The sequence below is a fragment of the Crinia signifera genome, chromosome 8, assembly GCF_055691185.1.
Source record: "Crinia signifera chromosome 8, ASM5569118v1, whole genome shotgun sequence".
In the NCBI taxonomy this organism is placed as follows: domain Eukaryota; kingdom Metazoa; phylum Chordata; class Amphibia; order Anura; family Myobatrachidae; genus Crinia; species Crinia signifera.
In genome coordinates this window covers 125493155-125512696 of record NC_139224.1, presented here as the reverse complement: position 1 = coordinate 125512696, position 19542 = coordinate 125493155, and the positions used below count along the sequence as shown (strand labels likewise).

Here is a 19542-nt window from a genome sequence, read left to right as displayed (position 1 = left end):
AGAGAGCTGAGCGGATGGGGTAAAAGTGGTGTTGATTAGGGGAGGAGACAGTGTCATGTGGATGGGGACAAATAGAAATGTGTAGATAATGGGGAAGCAGCACTGATGGGGGACTAACGAAGCAGATGGGTGGAAAACAGTGGCACAGATTGGGGAAGGTAAGGCAGAGTGATGCGATTGGGTGGGAAACAGAGGAGCAGTTGGAGGAAAGACAGCACTGATGGGGGAGGGGGTTCGGAGCAAAGGGGATAAAGGGAAAAAAGAACAGCGTAGATGGAGAGGGGAGACAGCAGTACAGATGGAAGGAAACTGTCATGGATGAGGCGGGCAGAGCAGCATGGATGGAGGGGGAGACAGAGTATCGCTAATAGAGGGGAAGCCAGTGGCACATATAGAAGGAAACAGTGGCATCTGTGTGGAAAGACAGGGCAGGGCAGATGGGAATAGACACATTGTTGTGGATGAGGGAATCCACACAGCAGTAGGTATCGGGGAAGACAGAGCAGCATGAAGGCGTACGGGAGAAGAAAGAGTAGATGCATAGTAGTTGGGAGTATTATAGTTTTTGCAATTATGAAAGATGTTTCTGGTAACTGCATGTGAATACTAAATGAAATGGATATATGTAGTGAGTGTGCATGATGTTGGACCCGCAGTGGGATAGTTCTAGTAATAGTGTTTATTCTAGCACCCGCTATCTTTGAAAACCCATGCAGTTCCTCTACCCTGTCTGGGGTGTTGCTATCTGCTGTAGTGTTTCTAGCACAGGTCTGGTTTGCAGTGCTGATATACAGATCACACTAGAAGCACTACAGCAGACAGCTACACCCCAGGCAGGGAAGAGGAACTGCATGAGTTTTCAAAGATGGCGGGTGCTAGAATGAACACTATAGTAACTCAGAGGGCTAGACCGTTTTAGATGATTGCAGGTACTTATTAGGATGAGTGCGCCACATGACTGTTCAGACCTTCAGTTGCATAGACTGCATGTGTGTATTCCAATGAGCACACAAATCTGTGAATTAGCAGCTCCACCATTGTGTGAGTGACAGCAATCTCACTCTGTGAGAGTGCTGAATCTGCACTTACCCACAGGCTGTGATGGCGAACCATATCTGTATTGCGCAAGGAACACGTCCATTAAGGCGTCAGCCTTAATGATCGTAATTTCATTGCTTTTTGGCGTTTGAGTGGAAGAGTTACAACAGGTTTCAGAAATGGCAGATCATGTGTAAGAAGCCTTAATGGGACATGTGAAACCGTAAGGTTTTTTGTCTTTGGAATTTCATAGTTTTTTTTCAATTTATTTATTTATTTTTTTTGAAATTTTAAATTTCAGTAAAAGAATACAATTAGATTTTTTAAATGTTTAATGATAACACACCCCTGGCAATGAGCATTACCCCTGGCCACAAGAATAAAAAAACCCTGGCATTGAGTATGACACCCGTCCCAGTGCATGAAACCCCTGTCAACAGGCAAGACATCCATCCCAAGAAACCCCTGGCAATGAGCATGACACCCAGAGAGTAGAAGCTTTACTGTAGGGCATTGAAGGAGGACAATGTACATACGGGGTACACATAGGGGGGCAGAGCTTACGCACAAGGAGCACTGGGGGGGGGGCACAGCGTACACACGGGGGGACTGCGTACACACGGGGGGCACTGGGGGGACTGCGTACACACGGGGGGCACTGCGTACACATGGGGGACTGTGTACACATGGGGGGGCACTGGGGGAGGGACTGCGTACACATGGGGGGCACTGCGTACACATGGGGGGGGCACTGGGGGAGGGACTGCGTACACATGGGGGGGCACTGGGGGAGGGACTGCATACACATGGGGGGGCACTGGGGAAGGGACTGCGTACACATGGGGGGCACTGGGGGAGGGTCTGCGTATACACACGGGGGCACGGCATACACACACAGGGGCAACAGCATACACACAAGGGGCACCGGGGACGACGACAGTGTGCACACGGGGGCTACTGGGGGGGACAGCATACACACGGGGGCACAGGGTACAGCGTACACATGGGGGGACAGCATACACACGGGGGGGGCACAGGTACAGCGTACACATGGGGGGACAGCATACACAAGGGGGCACAGGGTACAACGTACACACGGGGTCACTTGGGGGCCGCATACGCACAGGGGCAGCATACACAGGGGCACTGGGGGGGCAGCATACACACGGGGGGCACTAGGGGGGGACAGCGTACACACGGGGGGCACTGGGGGGGGAGCGAACACACGGGGGGCACTGGGGGGGGGAGCGAACACACGGGGGAGGCACTGGGGAGACGACCGCGTACACACGGGGGGCACTATGGGGGGGGGCGACAGCGTACACACGGGGGGCACTGGGGGGGACATCGTACACACGGGGGGCAATGGGGGGGCAGGGTACACACGGGGGTACAGCGTACACATGGGGGCAATGGTGGGGGCAGCATACACACGGGGGGCACAGGGTACAGCGTACACACAGGGGCACTGGGGGGGCAGCATACACACGGGGGCACGGAGGGGCAGCATACACACGGGGGCACTGGGGGGGGCAGCATACACACAGGGGCACTGGGGGGGAAGCACACACACGGGGGGCAACATACACACGGGGGGCACTGCGGGACAGCGTACACACGGGGGGGCACTGGGGAAGGGGACAGCGTACACACGGGGGGGGCACTGGGGGGGAAGACAGCACACACGGGGGGCACTGGGGGGGCAGCGTACACACAGGGGGGAGACACTGGGGGGGGCAGCGTACACACAGGGGGGGGCACTGGGAGGGGGGACAGCGTACACACAGGGGGGGGGGCACTGGGGGGGGACAGCCTACACATGGGGGGGTACTGGGGGGGACAGCATACACACGGAGGGGGGGCACTGGGGGGGACAGCATACACACGGGGGTGCACTGGGTGGGACAGCATACACACGGGGGGAGGGGACTGAGGAGGACAGCGTAAACACAGGGGGGCACTAGGGGGACAGCATACACACGGGGGGCAGCGTACACACGGGGGGCACTGCGGGACAGCGTACACACGGGGGTGGGCACTGGGGAAGGGGACAGCGTACACACGGGGGGGCACTGGGGGGGGAGGACAGCACACACGTGGGGGGGCACTGGGGGGGCAGCGTACACACAGGGGGGAGGCACTGGGGGGGGGCAGCGTACACACAGGGGGGGGGGCAGCGTACACACAGGGGGGGGCACTGGGGGGGGGGACAGCCTACACATGGGGGGGCACTGGGGGGGACAGCATACACACGGAGGGGGGGCACTGGGAGGGGACAGCATACACACGGGGGTGCACTGGGGGGGGACAGCATACACACGGGGGGAGGGGACTGAGGAGGACAGCATAAACACAGGGGGGCACTAGGGGGACAGCATACACCTGGGGGGGACAGCGTACACACGGGGGTGACAGCGTACACACGGGGGGGACTGTTCATATGGGGGGCACTGGTGAGGACAGCGTACACACGGGTGCACTGGGGGGGAAGCGTACACTGAGGGGCACTGGGGGGACAGGGTACATACAGGGACAGTGGGGAGATTGAGTTACCTGAGTGCAGCTGCAGTACAGGGGGGGACAGAGTACACACGGAGGGCACTGGGGAGACAGCATACAAACGGCGGGCACTGGGGGGGACAGCGTACACACGCCGGGCAGTGGGGGGGGGGGGGGACAGGGTACATACAGGGACAGTGGGGGGGACAGGGTGTGCACAGGGATAGTGGGGATAGGGGACAGGGTACACACAGGGACAGTGGGGGGATGGATTTACCTGGGTGCAGCTGCTCCTCTGATGGCCCGGGTGGCTGCTTTCTGTCTTCTGGATGGCGGGGCTTCACCAGACAGTCTGGCCGGGGCTTCACCAGACTGTTAGGCCGCAGGCTGTGGAAGTGCCTGAACCTGGTCCCGACGAGTCCCGGCGGCAGCATGGTGAGGACAGAGTCTGGGCAGGAAATATAACAACAACAACAATAACAACAACAACATCAACAATGCGTACACACGGGGGGCACTGGGGGGGGCAGTGTACACACGGGGGCCAATGGGGGGGGCGGGACAGCGTACACGGGGGGGTACAGTGTACACATGGGGGAGCACTGGGGGGGGGGTTGGGGGACAGCGTACACACGGGGGGCACTGGGGGGGGGGCAGCGTACACACGGGGGGCACTGGAGGGGGACAGCGTACACACGGGGGCACAGCGTACACACGGGGGGGCCTTGGGGGGACAGTGGACACACGGGGGGGCACTGGGGGGACAGCGTACACACGGGGGGCACTGGGGGGACAGCGTATACACACGGGGGCACAGCGTGTACACACGGGGGGCACTGGGGGGACAGCTTATACACACGGGGGGCACTGGGGGGTCAGCTTATACACACGGGGGGCACTGGGGGGACAGCATACACACAGGGGGCACTGGGGGGGCAGCGTACACATGGGGGGCACAGCATACACACGGGGGGCACTGGCAGGGGAAAGCGTACACATGGGGGGGGCACTGGGGGGAAAGCGTACACACGGGGGGGGCACTGGGGTGAAAGCGTACACACGGGGGGGGCACTGGGGGGAAATCATACACACGGGGGGGGGGCACTGGGGGGACAGCGCACACACAGGGGGGGGCACTGGGGGGACAGCGTACACACGGGGGGGGGGCACTGGGGGGACAGCGTGCACTGGGGGGACAGCGTACACACGGGGGGCACTGGGGGGACAGCGTACACACGGGGGGCACTGGGGGGACAGCGTACACACGGGGGGCACTGGGTGGACAGCGTACACACGGGGGGCACAGCGTACACACGGGGGGGTACTGGGGGGACAGCATACACACAGGGGGGCACTGGAGAGATAGCGTACACACGGGGGGCGGCACTGGGGGACAGCGTACACATGGGGGGGGGCACTGGTGGGACAGCATATACACGGGGGCACTGAGGGGACAGCGTACACACGGAAGTGCACTGGGGGGGGACACAGAGTACACACGGGGGCACTGGGGGGACAGCGTACACATGGGGGGCACAGTGCACACGGGGGGCACAGCATTCACACGGGGGGGCACTGGGGGGACAGCGTACACACGGGGGCACTGGGGGACAGGGTACACACAGGGACAGTGGGGGGACGTATTTACCTGGGTGCAGCTGCTCCTCTGATGACCAGGGTGGCTTCTTTCTGCTTTCCCGGTGGCGGAGGCATCTCAAGGAAGCGCTTCAATCTGGTCCGCAGGCTGTGGAAGCGTCTCAGTCCCGGCGGTACCATGGGGTGGTTTAATATTAAAGGGCACAGTGTTCACACGAAGGGGGGCACAGCGTACACACGGAGGGGGGGCACAGCGTATACGGGAGGGGGCACAGCGTACACACAGGGGGCGAACAGCGTACATACGGGGGCACTGGGGGGCGAACAGCGTACCCACGGGGGCACTGGGGGGCGAACAGCGTACACACGGGGGCACTGGGGGGGGGGGGCGAACAGCGTACACACAGGGGCACTGGGGGGCTAACAGCGTACACACGGGGGCTAACAGCGTACACACGGGGGCTAACAGCGTACACACGGGGGCTAACAGCGTACACACGGGGGCTAACAGCGTACACACGGGGGCTAACAGCGTACACACGGGGGTTAACAGCGTACACACGGGGGTTAACAGCGTACACACGGGGGTTAACAGCGTACACACGGGGGTTAACAGCGTACACACGGGGGTTAACAGCGTACACACGGGGGCACTGGGGGGGGGGGCGAACAGCGTACACACAGGGGCACTGGGGGGCTAACAGCGTACACACGGGGGCTAACAGCGTACACACGGGGGCTAACAGCGTACACACGGGGGCTAACAGCGTACACACGGGGGCTAACAGCGTACACACGGGGGCTAACAGCGTACACACGGGGGTTAACAGCGTACACACGGGGGTTAACAGCGTACACACGGGGGTTAACAGCGTACACACGGGGGTTAACAGCGTACACACGGGGGTTAACAGCGTACACACGGGGGCTAACAGCGTACACACGGGGGCACTGGGGGCGAACAGCATACACAGGGGGGCACTGGGGGGCGGACAGCGTACACAGGGGGGCACTGGGGGGCGGACAGCGTACACAGGGGGGCACTTGGGGGCGGACAGCGTACACAGGGGGGCGGACAGCGTACACAGGGGGGCGGACAGCGTACACAGGGGGGCGGACAGCGTACACAGGGGGGCGGACAGCGTACACAGGGGGGCGGACAGCGTACACAGGGGGGCGGACAGCGTACACAGGGGGGCGGACAGCGTACACAGGGGGGCGGACAGCGTACACAGGGGGGCGGACAGCGTACACACGGGGGCACAGCGTACACACGGGGGCACAGCGTACACACGGGGGCACAGCGTACACACGGGGGCACAGCGTACACACGGGGGCACTGCGTACACACGGGGGCACAGCGTACACACGGGGGCACAGCGTACACACGGGGGGCGGGAACAGTGTACATGGGGGGGAGACAGCGTACACACACGGGGGGCACGGGGGCAGCGTACACACACGGGGGGGCACTGGGGGGGCAGCTTACACACAGAGGGGGGCACTGGGGGGACATCATACACACGGGGGGGCACTGGGGGGGACAGCGTACACACGGGGAAGCGGGCACTAGGGGGGACAGCGTAAACACGGGGGGGGGGGCAATGTGGGGGCAGCATACACATGGGGGTACAGCGTACACATGGGGCCAATGGGGGGCAGCATACATGGGGGGCACAGGGTACAGCGTACACACGGGGGCACTGGGGGGGGCAGCATACACAGGGGCACTGGGGGGGCAGCACACACAGGGGCACTGGGGGGGCAGCGTACACACGGGGGGGCTCTGGGGGGACAGCGTACACACGGGGAGGGTCACTGGGGAAGGGGACAGCGTACACGGGGGGCACTGGGGAAGGGGACAGCGTACACGGGGGGCACTGGGGGGGAAGGACAGCATACACACAGGGGGCACAGGGGGGAAGGACAGCATACACACAGGGGGGGAGGCACTGGGGGGACAGCGTACACACGGAGGGGGGGGCACTGGGGGGGACAGCATACACACGGGGGGGCGCACTGGGGGAGACCGCCTACACATGGGGGGAGGGGACTGAGGAGGACAGCGTAAACACAGGGGGGCACTGGGGGGTCAGCGTACACACGGGGGACACTGTTCATATGGGAGGCACTGGTGGGAACAGCGTACACACGGGTGCACTGAGCGGGGAAGCGTACACACAGGGGCACTGGGGGGACAGGGTACATACAGGGACAGTGGGGGGACGGATTTACCTGAGTGCAGCTGCAGTACAGGGGGGGACAGAGTACACACGGGGGGCACTGGGGGGGAACAGCATATACACGAGGGGGGGCACTGGGGGGGACACAGAGTACACACGGGGGCACTGGGGGGGACAGCGTACTAACGGAAGGCACGGGGGGATAGCGTACACACGGGGGGCACAGCATACATGGGGAACTGGGGGGACAGCGTACATGGGGGGCACTGGGGGGGGACAGCGTACACACGGGGGGCACAGGGGGCAGTGCACACACGGATACACTGGGTGGGGGAGCGTACACACGGGGGCACTGGGGGGACAGGGTACACACAGGGACAGTGGGGGGACGTATTTACCTGGGTGCAGCTGCTCCTCTGATGACCAGGGTGGCTTCTTTCTGCCTTCCTGGTGGCGGAGGCATCTCAAGGAAGCGCTTCAATGTGGTCCGCAGGCTGTGGAAGCGTCTTAGTCCCGGCGGTACCATGGGGTGGTCAGTGTCTGGGCAGGAAACAGAATAATAATATTAAAGGCGACAGCGTTCACACGGAGGGGGGACACAGCGTACACACGGGGGCACAGCGTACATGGTAGGGGGCACAGCGTACACACAGGGGGGGGCGAACATCGTACACACGGGGGCGAACAGCGTACACACGGGGGCACTGGGGGGCGGACAGCGTACACACGGGGGGCACTGGGGGGCGGACAGCATACACACGGGGGGCACTGGGGGGGGTCGGACAGCGTACACACGGGGACACTGGGGGGGCGGACAGCGTACACATGGGGGCACTGGTGGGCGGACAGCGTACACACGGGGGCGAACAGCGTACACAAGGGGGCGAACAGCGTACACACAGGGGCACTGGGGGGCGAACAGCGTACAAAGGGGGGGCACTGGGGGGGCAGACAGCGTACACACAGGGGCACACTGGGGGGCGGACAGCGCACACACGGGGGGACTGGGGGGCGGACAGCGCACACGGGGGCACTGGGGGGCGAACAGCGTACACAGGGGGGCACTGGGGGGGCGGACAGCGTACACACAGGGGCACACTGGGGGGTGGACAGCACACACAAAGGGGGACTGGGGGGCGGACAGCGCACACGGGGGCACTGGGGGGCGAACAGCACACACGGGGGCACTGGGGGGCGAATAGCACACACGGGGCACTGGGGGCGAACAGCACACACGGGGGCACTGGGGGGCGAACAGCACACACGGGGGCAATGGGGGTGAACAGCACACACGGGGGCACTGGGGGGCGGACAGCGTACACACGGGGGCACTGGGGGGGCGGACATGGTACACACGGGGGCACTGGGGGGCAGACAGCGTACACACAGGGGCACTGGGGGGCGGACAGCGTACACACGAGGGCACTGGGGGGGCGGACAGCGTACACACGGGGACACTGGGGGGGCAGACAGCGTACACACAAGGGCACTGGGGGGGGCGGACAGCGTACACACGGGGGCACTGGGGGGGGGCGGACAGCGTACACATGGGGGCACTGGGGGGCGAACAGCACACACAGGGGCACTGGGGGCGAACAGCACACACGGGGGCACTGGGGCGAACAGCACACACGGGGGCACTGGGGGGCGAACAGCACACACGGGGGCACTGGGGGGCGAACAGCACACACGGGGGCACTGGGGGGCGAACAGCATACACACGGGACACTGGGGGGCGGACAGCGTACACACGGGACACTGGGGGGCGGACAGCGTACACACGGGGGCACTGGGGGGGGCGGACAGCGTAGACACGGGGGCACTGGGGGGCGGACAATGTACACACACGGGGGCACTGGGGGGGCGGACAGCGTACACACGGGGGCACTGGGGGGGCGGACAGAGTACACACGGGGGCACTGGGGGGGCGGACAGCGTACACACGGGGGCACTGGGGGGGCGGACAGCGTACACACGGGGGCGAACAGCGTACACAAGGGGGCGAACAGCGTACACACGGGGGCACTGGGGGGCGAACAGCGTACACAGGGGGGCACTGGGGGGGCGGACAGCGTACACACAGGGGCACACTGGGGGCGGACAGCGCAGACACGGGGGGACTGGGGGGCGGACAGCGCACACATGTAGAGAAATGGGTAGAGACAGAGTGACAGATGGTGCCAGGGAGAGAAAGGGGGAGAGATAGGGAGCCAGGGAGTGAGAGGGGGTGCCAAGGAGAGAGAGAGGGGGAGGAGAGGTTGTCAGGGAGAGACAGAGAGTGTCAGGAGGGGGGTAGAAGATTAGAGGGGGAGGGTGTACCGTGTACAGGGGCGTTAAGGATGAGGGGGGTGGAGAATGAGGGGGGAAGGGGAGTAAAGGATGAGGGAGGGTAAAGGACATGGGGGGTAGAGGATGAGAGTGTGAGCAGAGGAGTAGAGGATGGCAGGAGGGATAGAGGTCGGATGAGAGGGGGTTGATAGAGTACAGGGAGTGGGTGGTAGGGGACAAGGAGGCTCTGTCCACAGTCACAATTGCAGCCACACATGTACCTCTAGCAGCACCAGGTCTTCATGGTTGGATGAGAGGGGGTTGATAGAGTACAGGGAGTGGGTGGTAGGGGACAAGGAGGCTCTGTCCACAGTCACAATTGCAGCCAGACATGTATCTCCAGGTACCGGGTCTTCAGCCCCTGATCCCCGGTACCAGCAGCGCAAAACTGCTTGTCCCCAGCATCACAGGGCTTCCATCTCTGGCGCTGGGTCTTCAGCTCTGTTTCCCGGCAGCTCAAACCTCCTTCTCCCCGGCATCGCAGCCCCTTTCACTGGCGCCGTATATTTAGCTCCTGATCCCCGGCGCAAGCGGCATAAAACTGCTTCCCCCTGCATTGCAGGGCTGGCTGAGGGCTCCTTCCTTGCAGCCGCGGTGCTGCAGACTCGGGAGGGGAAGCTTTCTGGTTTGTCTGTAAACACACAGCTCCCGGCCGCCGCGCGCATACACACACTGACATGAGCGCCGCAGCAGCACGGGCTCATGTCAGTGAGTGTATGCGCGCGGCGCGATCGGGTTGGCCTATTTACATAACCAATATTGCTATCTCCATTCATAAACAATATACGCAGTTCATAATCATTTAAATGCTTGTTTCCGGGTTGTTGGAACGCAAGCATCACACCCCCGCATGTACATAGACTGTAGTCTATCCACCAGCGTTCACACGAGTGTTTCCAGCGGGTGACACGCAAAGCGTCATTTCCCCTACGGGGAATGGAACGCAAAGCGTCATATCCGGGATGCGTCCTAACCAGGTGGAACGCAGAAGACCGCTTCCGCCTGGCAGATGGAACGCAAGCAGCGTTTCCGGCCAGAAAATGTATGTTTATTTACCTCCTATAACAAGTAGTTGAGCGGCGCTGATTGCATATAGCATAGCGCCACCCACATGGATATGTGTGCTACCTTCACCTATTATGCATTTGTTGAATTTATACTATTTGGAATATGATAAGGAGTTCAATGGGTTGCTAGACAGGAAGTGAGATTACTTCCGGTCTAGGGGTATTTAGGCTGACCCAGTGGGGCAGTACAGTTGTGTCCTTCCCCAGGGACGGATGTCAGGTTGCTGTTCTGCTGATGTTTTGTACTTTGATGCACTTTTCCTGATGATGGTCTTATGTAGACCGAAACGTGTCGTTACGTCGGATGGTATGTCGACTTGATGCAAATAAAGTAACACTTTGATTACCTAGTCCTTGGTGAGTGCCCATTCTATTCCTATATTCCATGATGTCTCCCCATCTTATGGAGCACCCCCCTTTTGCATTTTGATGTGATGTGAGTGCGGATCCCTTGGAAAAATCTATATATATATATATAACACACATACACACACATGCATACACACACACTGCGGGTAGCGGCACTCCACCATGCAAAGATATGATGCCCTTTGGAATAAATATATATCGATCAGGAGACTGCATCACTCACTACAATAGAGACACAAGGTGGTAAAGTAAAACCACCTGGTGTTTGTATTCTAGCGAGTGCCGCCAGTCCCAGTCCACCACTGGTCACAGCGAGCATATTATTTGTTTTATTTATTTTTTTTTATTTTTTCTTCTTGCTTAGTGGCCACTTTGAGCACATTAAGGTTATATAAATAGCCATCTGTATCTGCAATTAATTTACTTTTTTTTTTTAAGCTATCCATTTTTCTAAGCATCCAGGTTACTTTCTACATTGCAATTTATAATTGACAAACACTCGAGTACAGCTGGTACACTGCATCCTAAGTGCATCACTTGCCTCTGTAAGCATAATGGCATTTATCTCCTGTTTTGGGGGAGATTAGGATTCTGTTCTCTTATGCATTACTACAACCCAGGCAGGAGTAAGTCACAGATTTCCTTTTATGCATTTGCAGTGATTTATAGTGGCATGACCTCTTCTTCTTCTTTTTTTTTTTTAATTTTTTTATAAGACTAAAATTCAACACATTTCCTATCTGCTAATTTGTTTTGTACTACACTATTTCTCTGTCCCCATTTTACATCTCACTATATGCTCCACAATCCAACAGAGATGTACAAAGACCTGATCTATGCCAACGCTTCATACAGTACTTCTACCTCATACTGAAGGGTGCCTATCACTTCTACCACTAGTAGGATTGCTGACCATACCCAATCACTCTCCCCAGCCTTAACATCTCAAGCACTCTATGATAATGTAACCCTTTTGTACCATGCTCCCACATGTACTGCCAATACTTTACACTCCTAACTGTTCTAGGCCACTCCCTGCTCTTGATCTCAGCATGCTCCTCTCCTGAGAAGGGCGTCTTCTGCCTCTCCATTTCTGCAGGTGTTTTATGTACCTGGATATGTCCCTTTACTAAATTTGTTTCGTGCAAGCTCTGTAATAAGCACACAGTTATAATAATGTCTGCCACGCAAAAATGTAAACTTGTTTTAGGAGAATCTTGTATTTCCCATACTGGTCGTGGGGAAGTGATAAGGCAGAGATCTGTCAGGTCTGTAGTAGATTATCATGTGCTGTGCTTTCCAGTGCATTCACGCCTTGCAGTCACACAAGTGTTGATATGAGGTTGATTCAATTATGGGTAATGACTGCAATGTGATTTGGAACGCCTCCAGCAGCCTACCACATTACCCTACAGTTGCATGTATTTAGTTGCATTGGGGTGAATACAAAATGCATGAGATTGAGGCTACCTTAAATGTAGCATGTGTGCACTAGCCTGCAGTTGGATCAAAACCAATGGCTTCTGTGCACTTACACATGATCCAGCCATAATTGGGATTGCATGCAATGGTTTCCTTTTTTTTTCCGTTTTCCAGGCTCAGTCGAGATTTAATGAATCTAGTCAGAAGTTGGACCTTTTGAAGTATTCTCTAGAACAAAGACTTAGTGAACTTCCGAAAAACCATCCTAAAAGTAGTATTATCATTGAGGAGCTCTCTCTGGTTGCGTCTCCGACGTTGAGCCCACGACAAAGCATGATCTCCACACAACAGAATCAGTATAGTACACTATCCAAGCCAGCTGCTCTAACAGGTAGGAAGTGGCGGTGGTCTGTGTTTTCATTTGATTTTTTTGGGAGGGAAAATAATCTGAAGAAATGTTATTGGGTTGTCAGATACAGCGTGTACTTACACCATACAGTTTGCCTAAGAGTAGCAGAACGTGTTTTTCTTTCAAATTTGGATTCGGCACAATGCAGGTGCTGCTAAAAAGCCAGTGGGTGCTCTAGAGATGCTGGGTGTGACTATAGAACAGCAATGTAATTGGTATTACACACTTAGAAAGTTGCAAATGAAGCACATGAGGAAAAGCATAGATGCTCACCCCTAAAGGTCCATACACACTGGGCGATTTTTGCCCGTTAAAGCGATTACTTTTTTCCCTGGGGTGGTTGAGCAGGACGCTATGGAAAGCCATCCAACCGGTTGCTCAGCTGCTGTTAATACCAGCAGATGACCGGCGGGCCAGCTATAATGCAGGAACGTGCATCAGCGATCATTGCTGCCCCGTACACACTGGGCGGCTTTTGAGCTGAAAGCAGCTTAACAGACAAAACTGAGCTGTCACCCAGCGTGTACGGGCCTTAAGCTTTTTCATTGATTCAGAGTGTCACTCTCTGGGTATGCCAGCAGCATCCCATTGGTCAGGATGCCAGCGTTCAATATACCAATGCTGGCATCCCAACTGCCTTCAGAAGACCGGCACTGGATCTCCAAAAGATCCTGACAGCTGCTATAAGGATCAGTGAGTACATAGGGTTGGTTAGGCTCAGGCAGGGGAAGGAGGGGGGAGGATTAGGTTTTGACAAGAGTGGGGGACTTAAGGTTATCCTATAGAGTGTGTGTTAGTGATATGGTGTGTACACATGGTGAGATTCCCTTGCTATTCGACTTAAGATTCAAGTGCTATCTCTGCTCTGTACTATTTGCATACAATTCATACAATCTACATTCTATCTGCACTATATAGTCATTGCCGCCCTGTCTATCTGGGTTTTGATTTGTGCTGTCACAGGAGCACACATTGGGATCGCAAGGTAAAAGACCTGTGCGATATGCATGCGATTTTGACTATATAGTCAAAATCTAATGTCAAATCTCAGTGTGTGTACACAGCAATAGGCTGCTGGGGAATTAGAGTTAGGCTTTTAGAAGTGGGGGCAGGGGCGAGGGTAAGTCTACTGACCTGATTTCTGTCCGGTTTCCCCCCTCCTGTTTCTGTCTGCAGGTCATCTGTATGTATCCGATCTGATGTACAATACATACTCTATGTTGCAAACTTCAGTGGTCAGTGTAAGCTAGCAATGTAGGTTTCATTTGCAGTTTGAATTCTGCAGATAAGCCATACCGTTTGAGAGACCGACTCTTGGTGCGGAAGAGTCACATGTGACCTGGTCCACCTAGAGGGGCTATTTAGTGTAACTTGAGCCACAGTTATAGAAGGACACATGTGTATGGGTAACTGGCGTGTTCGTGTGTGTATAGGGTACAATCGTTGTATAGTGTACAATTCCAGCAAGTAAATTGCATTTTAAATTGCGTTTTACAAAAATAGGATTGTAGCAGATTTTTATTTGATTACCAATTGTTTTTAAGTTATAAGTTACCGGAGATGACATCACTTACAATTAAACGTTTTATTTCTATTAAGCCATAAGGTTTTTATTTTTAGCTTTAATTGTAATGTATAACTCTGCAGCCTTGTTGTTCAAGGTTTCACGAGCAAAGTTAATATTGATCTTCATGTTAATGTCATTGCGGCACAATGTTTGACCCAAATATGAGATTCTGTACTTTACTGCTACCACCCCCAAACCTCCTGGGGGTGCATGTAGATCTAACACGACCCCGTGCGGCTTCTCCAGCCATGCAAGCACACCGTACACTTTACATTTATAGTCTATGTAGGTTAATTAACTTCCTACTAGATTGCCACTAGTGTGTCTGTTAGGTATATTGGATTGCAAGCTCCACATGGGACGAGGCATAATGTGCTTGAATATAGTTCTGATTGTTGAGTACCGTGAATGTGTTGACACTATGTAAATAAAGGATTTTTTTTAACATTGAATCTCACAAGTTTTTGGGATACAATTGGATGGCGGTGTATTATCAGTCATTATCGATGGTACCAATGGGGTTAACCTCATAGGTATGAAACAGATAGCCACATCTGCTCTTACTGCAGGGCACAGAGCCAATCAGAGGTGCAGATGCTCTGTGTTATGGCATAAGTAAGGGGAAAAAACATTGCTGGGCTCTGTGCATTGATGATGGCGAATCATCGGTGGCAAACCCATCAGTCATCTGTGGCTAACCATCGATGGTTGATGGCCACCCCTTAACTTTCATTTGTGGCACAGAATACGAAATAGAATGATGCTTCACACATTGCTTGTATTCCACAGGTACCCTAGAAGTCAGGCTCATGGGATGTCAGGATATTCTGGAGAATGTGCCCGGCAGGTCCAAAGCCACTACCGCTACCCTCCCCGGCTGGAGTCCGAGTGAAGCCAGATCCTCCTTTATGAGCAGGACAAGTAAAAATAAAAGTGCCAGCAGTCGGAATCTCCTGAAGACAGATGACTTTTCCAGTTCAGTAACTTTGTTATTGTCTGCTTCCATTTACATGAACTTGGCACAGTAGCGTCTTATGAGCACTGCGCTCATGGAAAAAATGTTTTCTAGTGGTTGGTCCTCAGGTTTCCAGGTTCTTGCAGAGAGCGCCATTTTTTTATCCCTTATGGATGAAGTAGTATCATAACTGTATCATTTGTTTCTAATATTTGTCCGAAGTCATTAGAATTTCTTTGTACTGGTAAAATTCAATTTTTTTTTTTTTAAGTTTGTGTTTTTGTTTTTATTATTATAGAATAGTCTTAAGCATTTCTGTTTCTTAGTGTTGGTAGGCAGTAAGCTATAATTTTAGGTTAAATTCATGGCCAGCCTAGACCTGGGTCTTTACGTCAATACCTAGTAAATACCCGTCAGTTGGCAAGGAGAGTCGGTGTCCCTTTGTGAAAGCAGTTCATCTGTTCCTACTACATTGGGCTCTCTACAAAAAAAGAAAATCTTTAATCTGTTCTTAAGCAGATATTTTGTTTTTGTGGGTTTAACAGTGGAGCTTTTTGTTTCCTGCAATCCTCTTAGCCTTTTAAGCTGAGTTGCTGTAATTTCCTTACAGATGAGGTCTGTGCTGTACTGAAGCTGGACAATACAGTAGTTGGGCAGACCAACTGGAAACCTATTTCCAACCAGTCATGGGACCAGAAGTTTACACTGGAGCTGGACAGAGTATGTATAGCATTGAAGAGCTTTAAGTTCTGTTGGCTGTTTTTGCAATAGGTCATATAAAATCCTGTGTCATAAGACTTGGCTTACTTTCTTGTTCATAAACAATAGCTTTCAAATAAATATATAGGTTGTTACTGTATACAGATGCAGATTGATGGAAATGTCCAAATTCAATTGGGAACTTTTATAATGGACACCTGCACAGAATAATTACGGTCTCTTCTCTCCATTACCCCTCATTTAGAGGTCGGAGGGTTTGGGTGCCAGTCTGTCCTGAGATCCATTGCATATGTTTGACTCAAGCCAGAGTTTGTAGAATTATGAGATGTGTGTACGGCCAAATCAGTGGAAACCACATAGTTTGATGTCCACCATATACTTAGTCATTGATGACCAAACTTCTGGTCAGTATCCAAGTGATTATCTGCAGAGGTTGATCTGGATCTGCAGTATTCAGTCTCATGCACATTGCTATTTGTGGCCACTTAGAACAAATGACCTAATTGGCTTACAGAATTGCAGCATTTACGGGCAGGTTCAGAATGTGGGAAGCAATAGCCAGGCTCTTCCAGTAAATAGAAATCTGCTTGACCTTGGCTGCACCAGTCTGCTCTAGTCACAATGACTCTAGGACAGACCTTATGCTAGATGAAAGCAGGTTAGTCTTTGTGTTGGAGGCTCCTGTCTGCTGATATCAGGGGCTAATGCCCACAAAGATGCTTGCTGTGATTTTATTACTTTAATTTACACCAGAATGCCCACAACTTATAGTGCCCATACACTTGTGAGATATCAAGTACAACCATGCAATTGCGATAAATCACATGGATTGCACGCCAATCACATTTGTCACCCAACATGGATCTTTTGCAAAATTGAACATGTAATATCCCTTGCTGAGTATTATTGCTTTGTGAAGCCTACCAAGCATTATACAGTCTTCCATGATAGCTGGCCAGTAGGCCAAACTGTTCTACAGGAGGGATACGTATTGTCGACCCGACTTAGGTTGACACCGTTGGGTTGACAGGCAACAAGGTCAACAGGGTTCTAGGTCGACATGGATGAAGGTCGACAGGTGTCTAGGCCGACATGGATGAAGGTTGACAGGGTTCTAGGTCGACATGGATGAAGGTTGACATGGTTTTAGGTCGCGAAGTCGATGCGTTTTTTTTTTTTTTCAGTTTTTTTGAGCCGACATGTGCCAACAGGTGGTATTTCATGCCAAACCATCCACTAGGGCATGGTGGGAGAATAAGTGTGCCGAGCGCAGCGAGCAATGCGAGGGGATGCGATTGATTTCCAACTGTGTCCATGTCGACTGTGCCGACATTCAGGTGAAAAAATGGTGAAAAACTCATGTTGACCTACATTTGTCGACCTTCACCCATGTCGACCTAGACACCTTCACCCATGTCGACCTAGACACCTTCACCCATGTCGACCTAGACACCTTCACCCATGTCGACCTAGACACCTTCACCCATGTCGACCTAGACACCTTCACCCATGTCGACCTAGACACCTTCACCCATGTCGACCTAGACACCTTCACCCATGTCGACCTAGACACCTTCACCCATGTCGACCTAGACACCTTCACCCATGTCGACCTAGACACCTTCACCCATGTCGACCTAGACACCTTCACCCATGTCGACCTAGACACCTTCACCCATGTCGACCTAGACACCTTCACCCATGTCGACCTAGACACCTTCACCCATGTCGACCTAGACACCTTCACCCATGTCGACCTAGAACCCTGTCGACCTTGCTGCCTGTCGATGCAACGGTGTTGACCTAGTGACTGTCGACATAAGTCGGGTTGAGAATACGATCCACACCCATACAGGAGTCTATTCTATGTTGGTATGGAATTTTGTGCATTGAGTTTTATTTTTCTTTAAATTTTGGTGTACTGGAAAAATGTAGAACATTAATTTGAGATATTAGATCAATATATAAAGCAGCATTTACCCTTTTAATCCTAATGTCTGCCGATTTAATATCTTTAATGCCTGATGCTATTATGCCAGTTTCTGTAGCTTCTCTTAGTTGAAGTAGTTTTTGGGTACCCAACACAGGGACTGTAGGCATATCCATGCAGATTCACCACTTGTGCCTTGCTGTGTCTGGATGGTACTCTGATATACAAAGAGTACAGTATGGTCGCGTTTGCTAAATTGCCAATACATGGTGACCGGGAAAGCAAGGCAGCTAAACATTGTCTGGGACGTGTGCTTGGTGAAAGGGAGGGGCTTCTTTTTTTCCTGTATAATTTCCCGTTCTCTTTCTGACGATTACCTGTTTAAGGAATCTTCAGTTACTTGCTGAAGTTGCCAACTTTTTTACCGTTCATATGTAATGATTATGGCATCACGCAATGGTGCACGCAAACATTTTAATGTCAATTATTTCATCCATAGATTTACTTCTGTAGGTCTATAGTGTAACCTGTAAAATATTACGAGCAGCTTTTGGTGTTGCACCACTGCTTTGTATGGGACTGTTGTGTAAATGCTGTGATTTAAGAAAACCAAGTCTATTCTATAAAAATAATAATTTCTCATTGTTTATATTGTGACTTAATAACAATTGCTTACTCCTCTTCTAGTCCCGGGAATTGGAGATCTCGGTGTTCTGGCGGGATTGGCGATCGCTATGTGCAGTAAAGTTTCTGAGGTTAGAAGATTTCCTGGACAATCAGCGACATGGCATGTGCCTGTACCTGGAACCACAGGGCACTCTCTTTGCAGAGGTTAGAACTTTGCACACAACAACTTTTTTTTGTTTTACCGTTTATTTCAATCTGTGTGGTTTCCTTCCCTTCAGGTGCTTGGGAATTGCAAAGGTGGTTATTTATCATAGTAGTAGTATTATTGGTATTATTAGTGCATAACTACAGGTTAGCATTCCTGAACTTATTTGCTGCATTATGGCTTGTACTAGTGTAGTGTAGTCATACTTTATTAGGTCTTTGCAAAGAGACTATGACAAGCCCAATATATTGTATTTGGTGTGATTACCCTTTCTTAGATAGTTTTTAGGAAGATCAGTAGTTCTAGGGCAGCTCTGTTACATGAGCTATCTATCATGTTTTCTAGCACCTATGTAAAGTCTTGCAGCTAAAATATATTAGTAGTTTCTTAAAGCAAATGGATAGGGAAAGCCTTATACAAAAAGCCTTTTTAGTGCAAATGCTTATCTTTATTGCGTTGCAGCAAAACTGCACTGATCTCATGTGGCTCATTAATATCTGTGTGCGAAGAACAGGATTTTGTGTGATGGCTGCATCATAGCATTTCACATACAGACTTTGACCATACAGACTGGGCGATTTTGAGCTGAAAGCCGCTCAGTTTTGTCATTTGAGCTGCTCTCAGCTC

The 19542-nt window shown here is 53.5% G+C and overlaps 1 protein-coding gene across 2 annotated transcripts in view; it reads left to right on the top strand.

Moving 5' to 3' along the window:
• The window catches only part of PKN2 (protein kinase N2), a 113672-nt gene that overhangs the window by 78038 nt on the left and 16092 nt on the right, over positions 1 to 19542 (top strand). For both annotated transcript variants that reach the window (XM_083157144.1, XM_083157145.1), the window contains exons 6-9: positions 12677 to 12893; positions 15268 to 15453; positions 16044 to 16153; positions 18771 to 18914. In XM_083157144.1, the coding sequence (XP_083013270.1) occupies positions 12677 to 12893; positions 15268 to 15453; positions 16044 to 16153; positions 18771 to 18914 (657 nt within the window). The remainder of the gene's footprint in view (positions 1 to 12676; positions 12894 to 15267; positions 15454 to 16043; positions 16154 to 18770; positions 18915 to 19542) is intronic.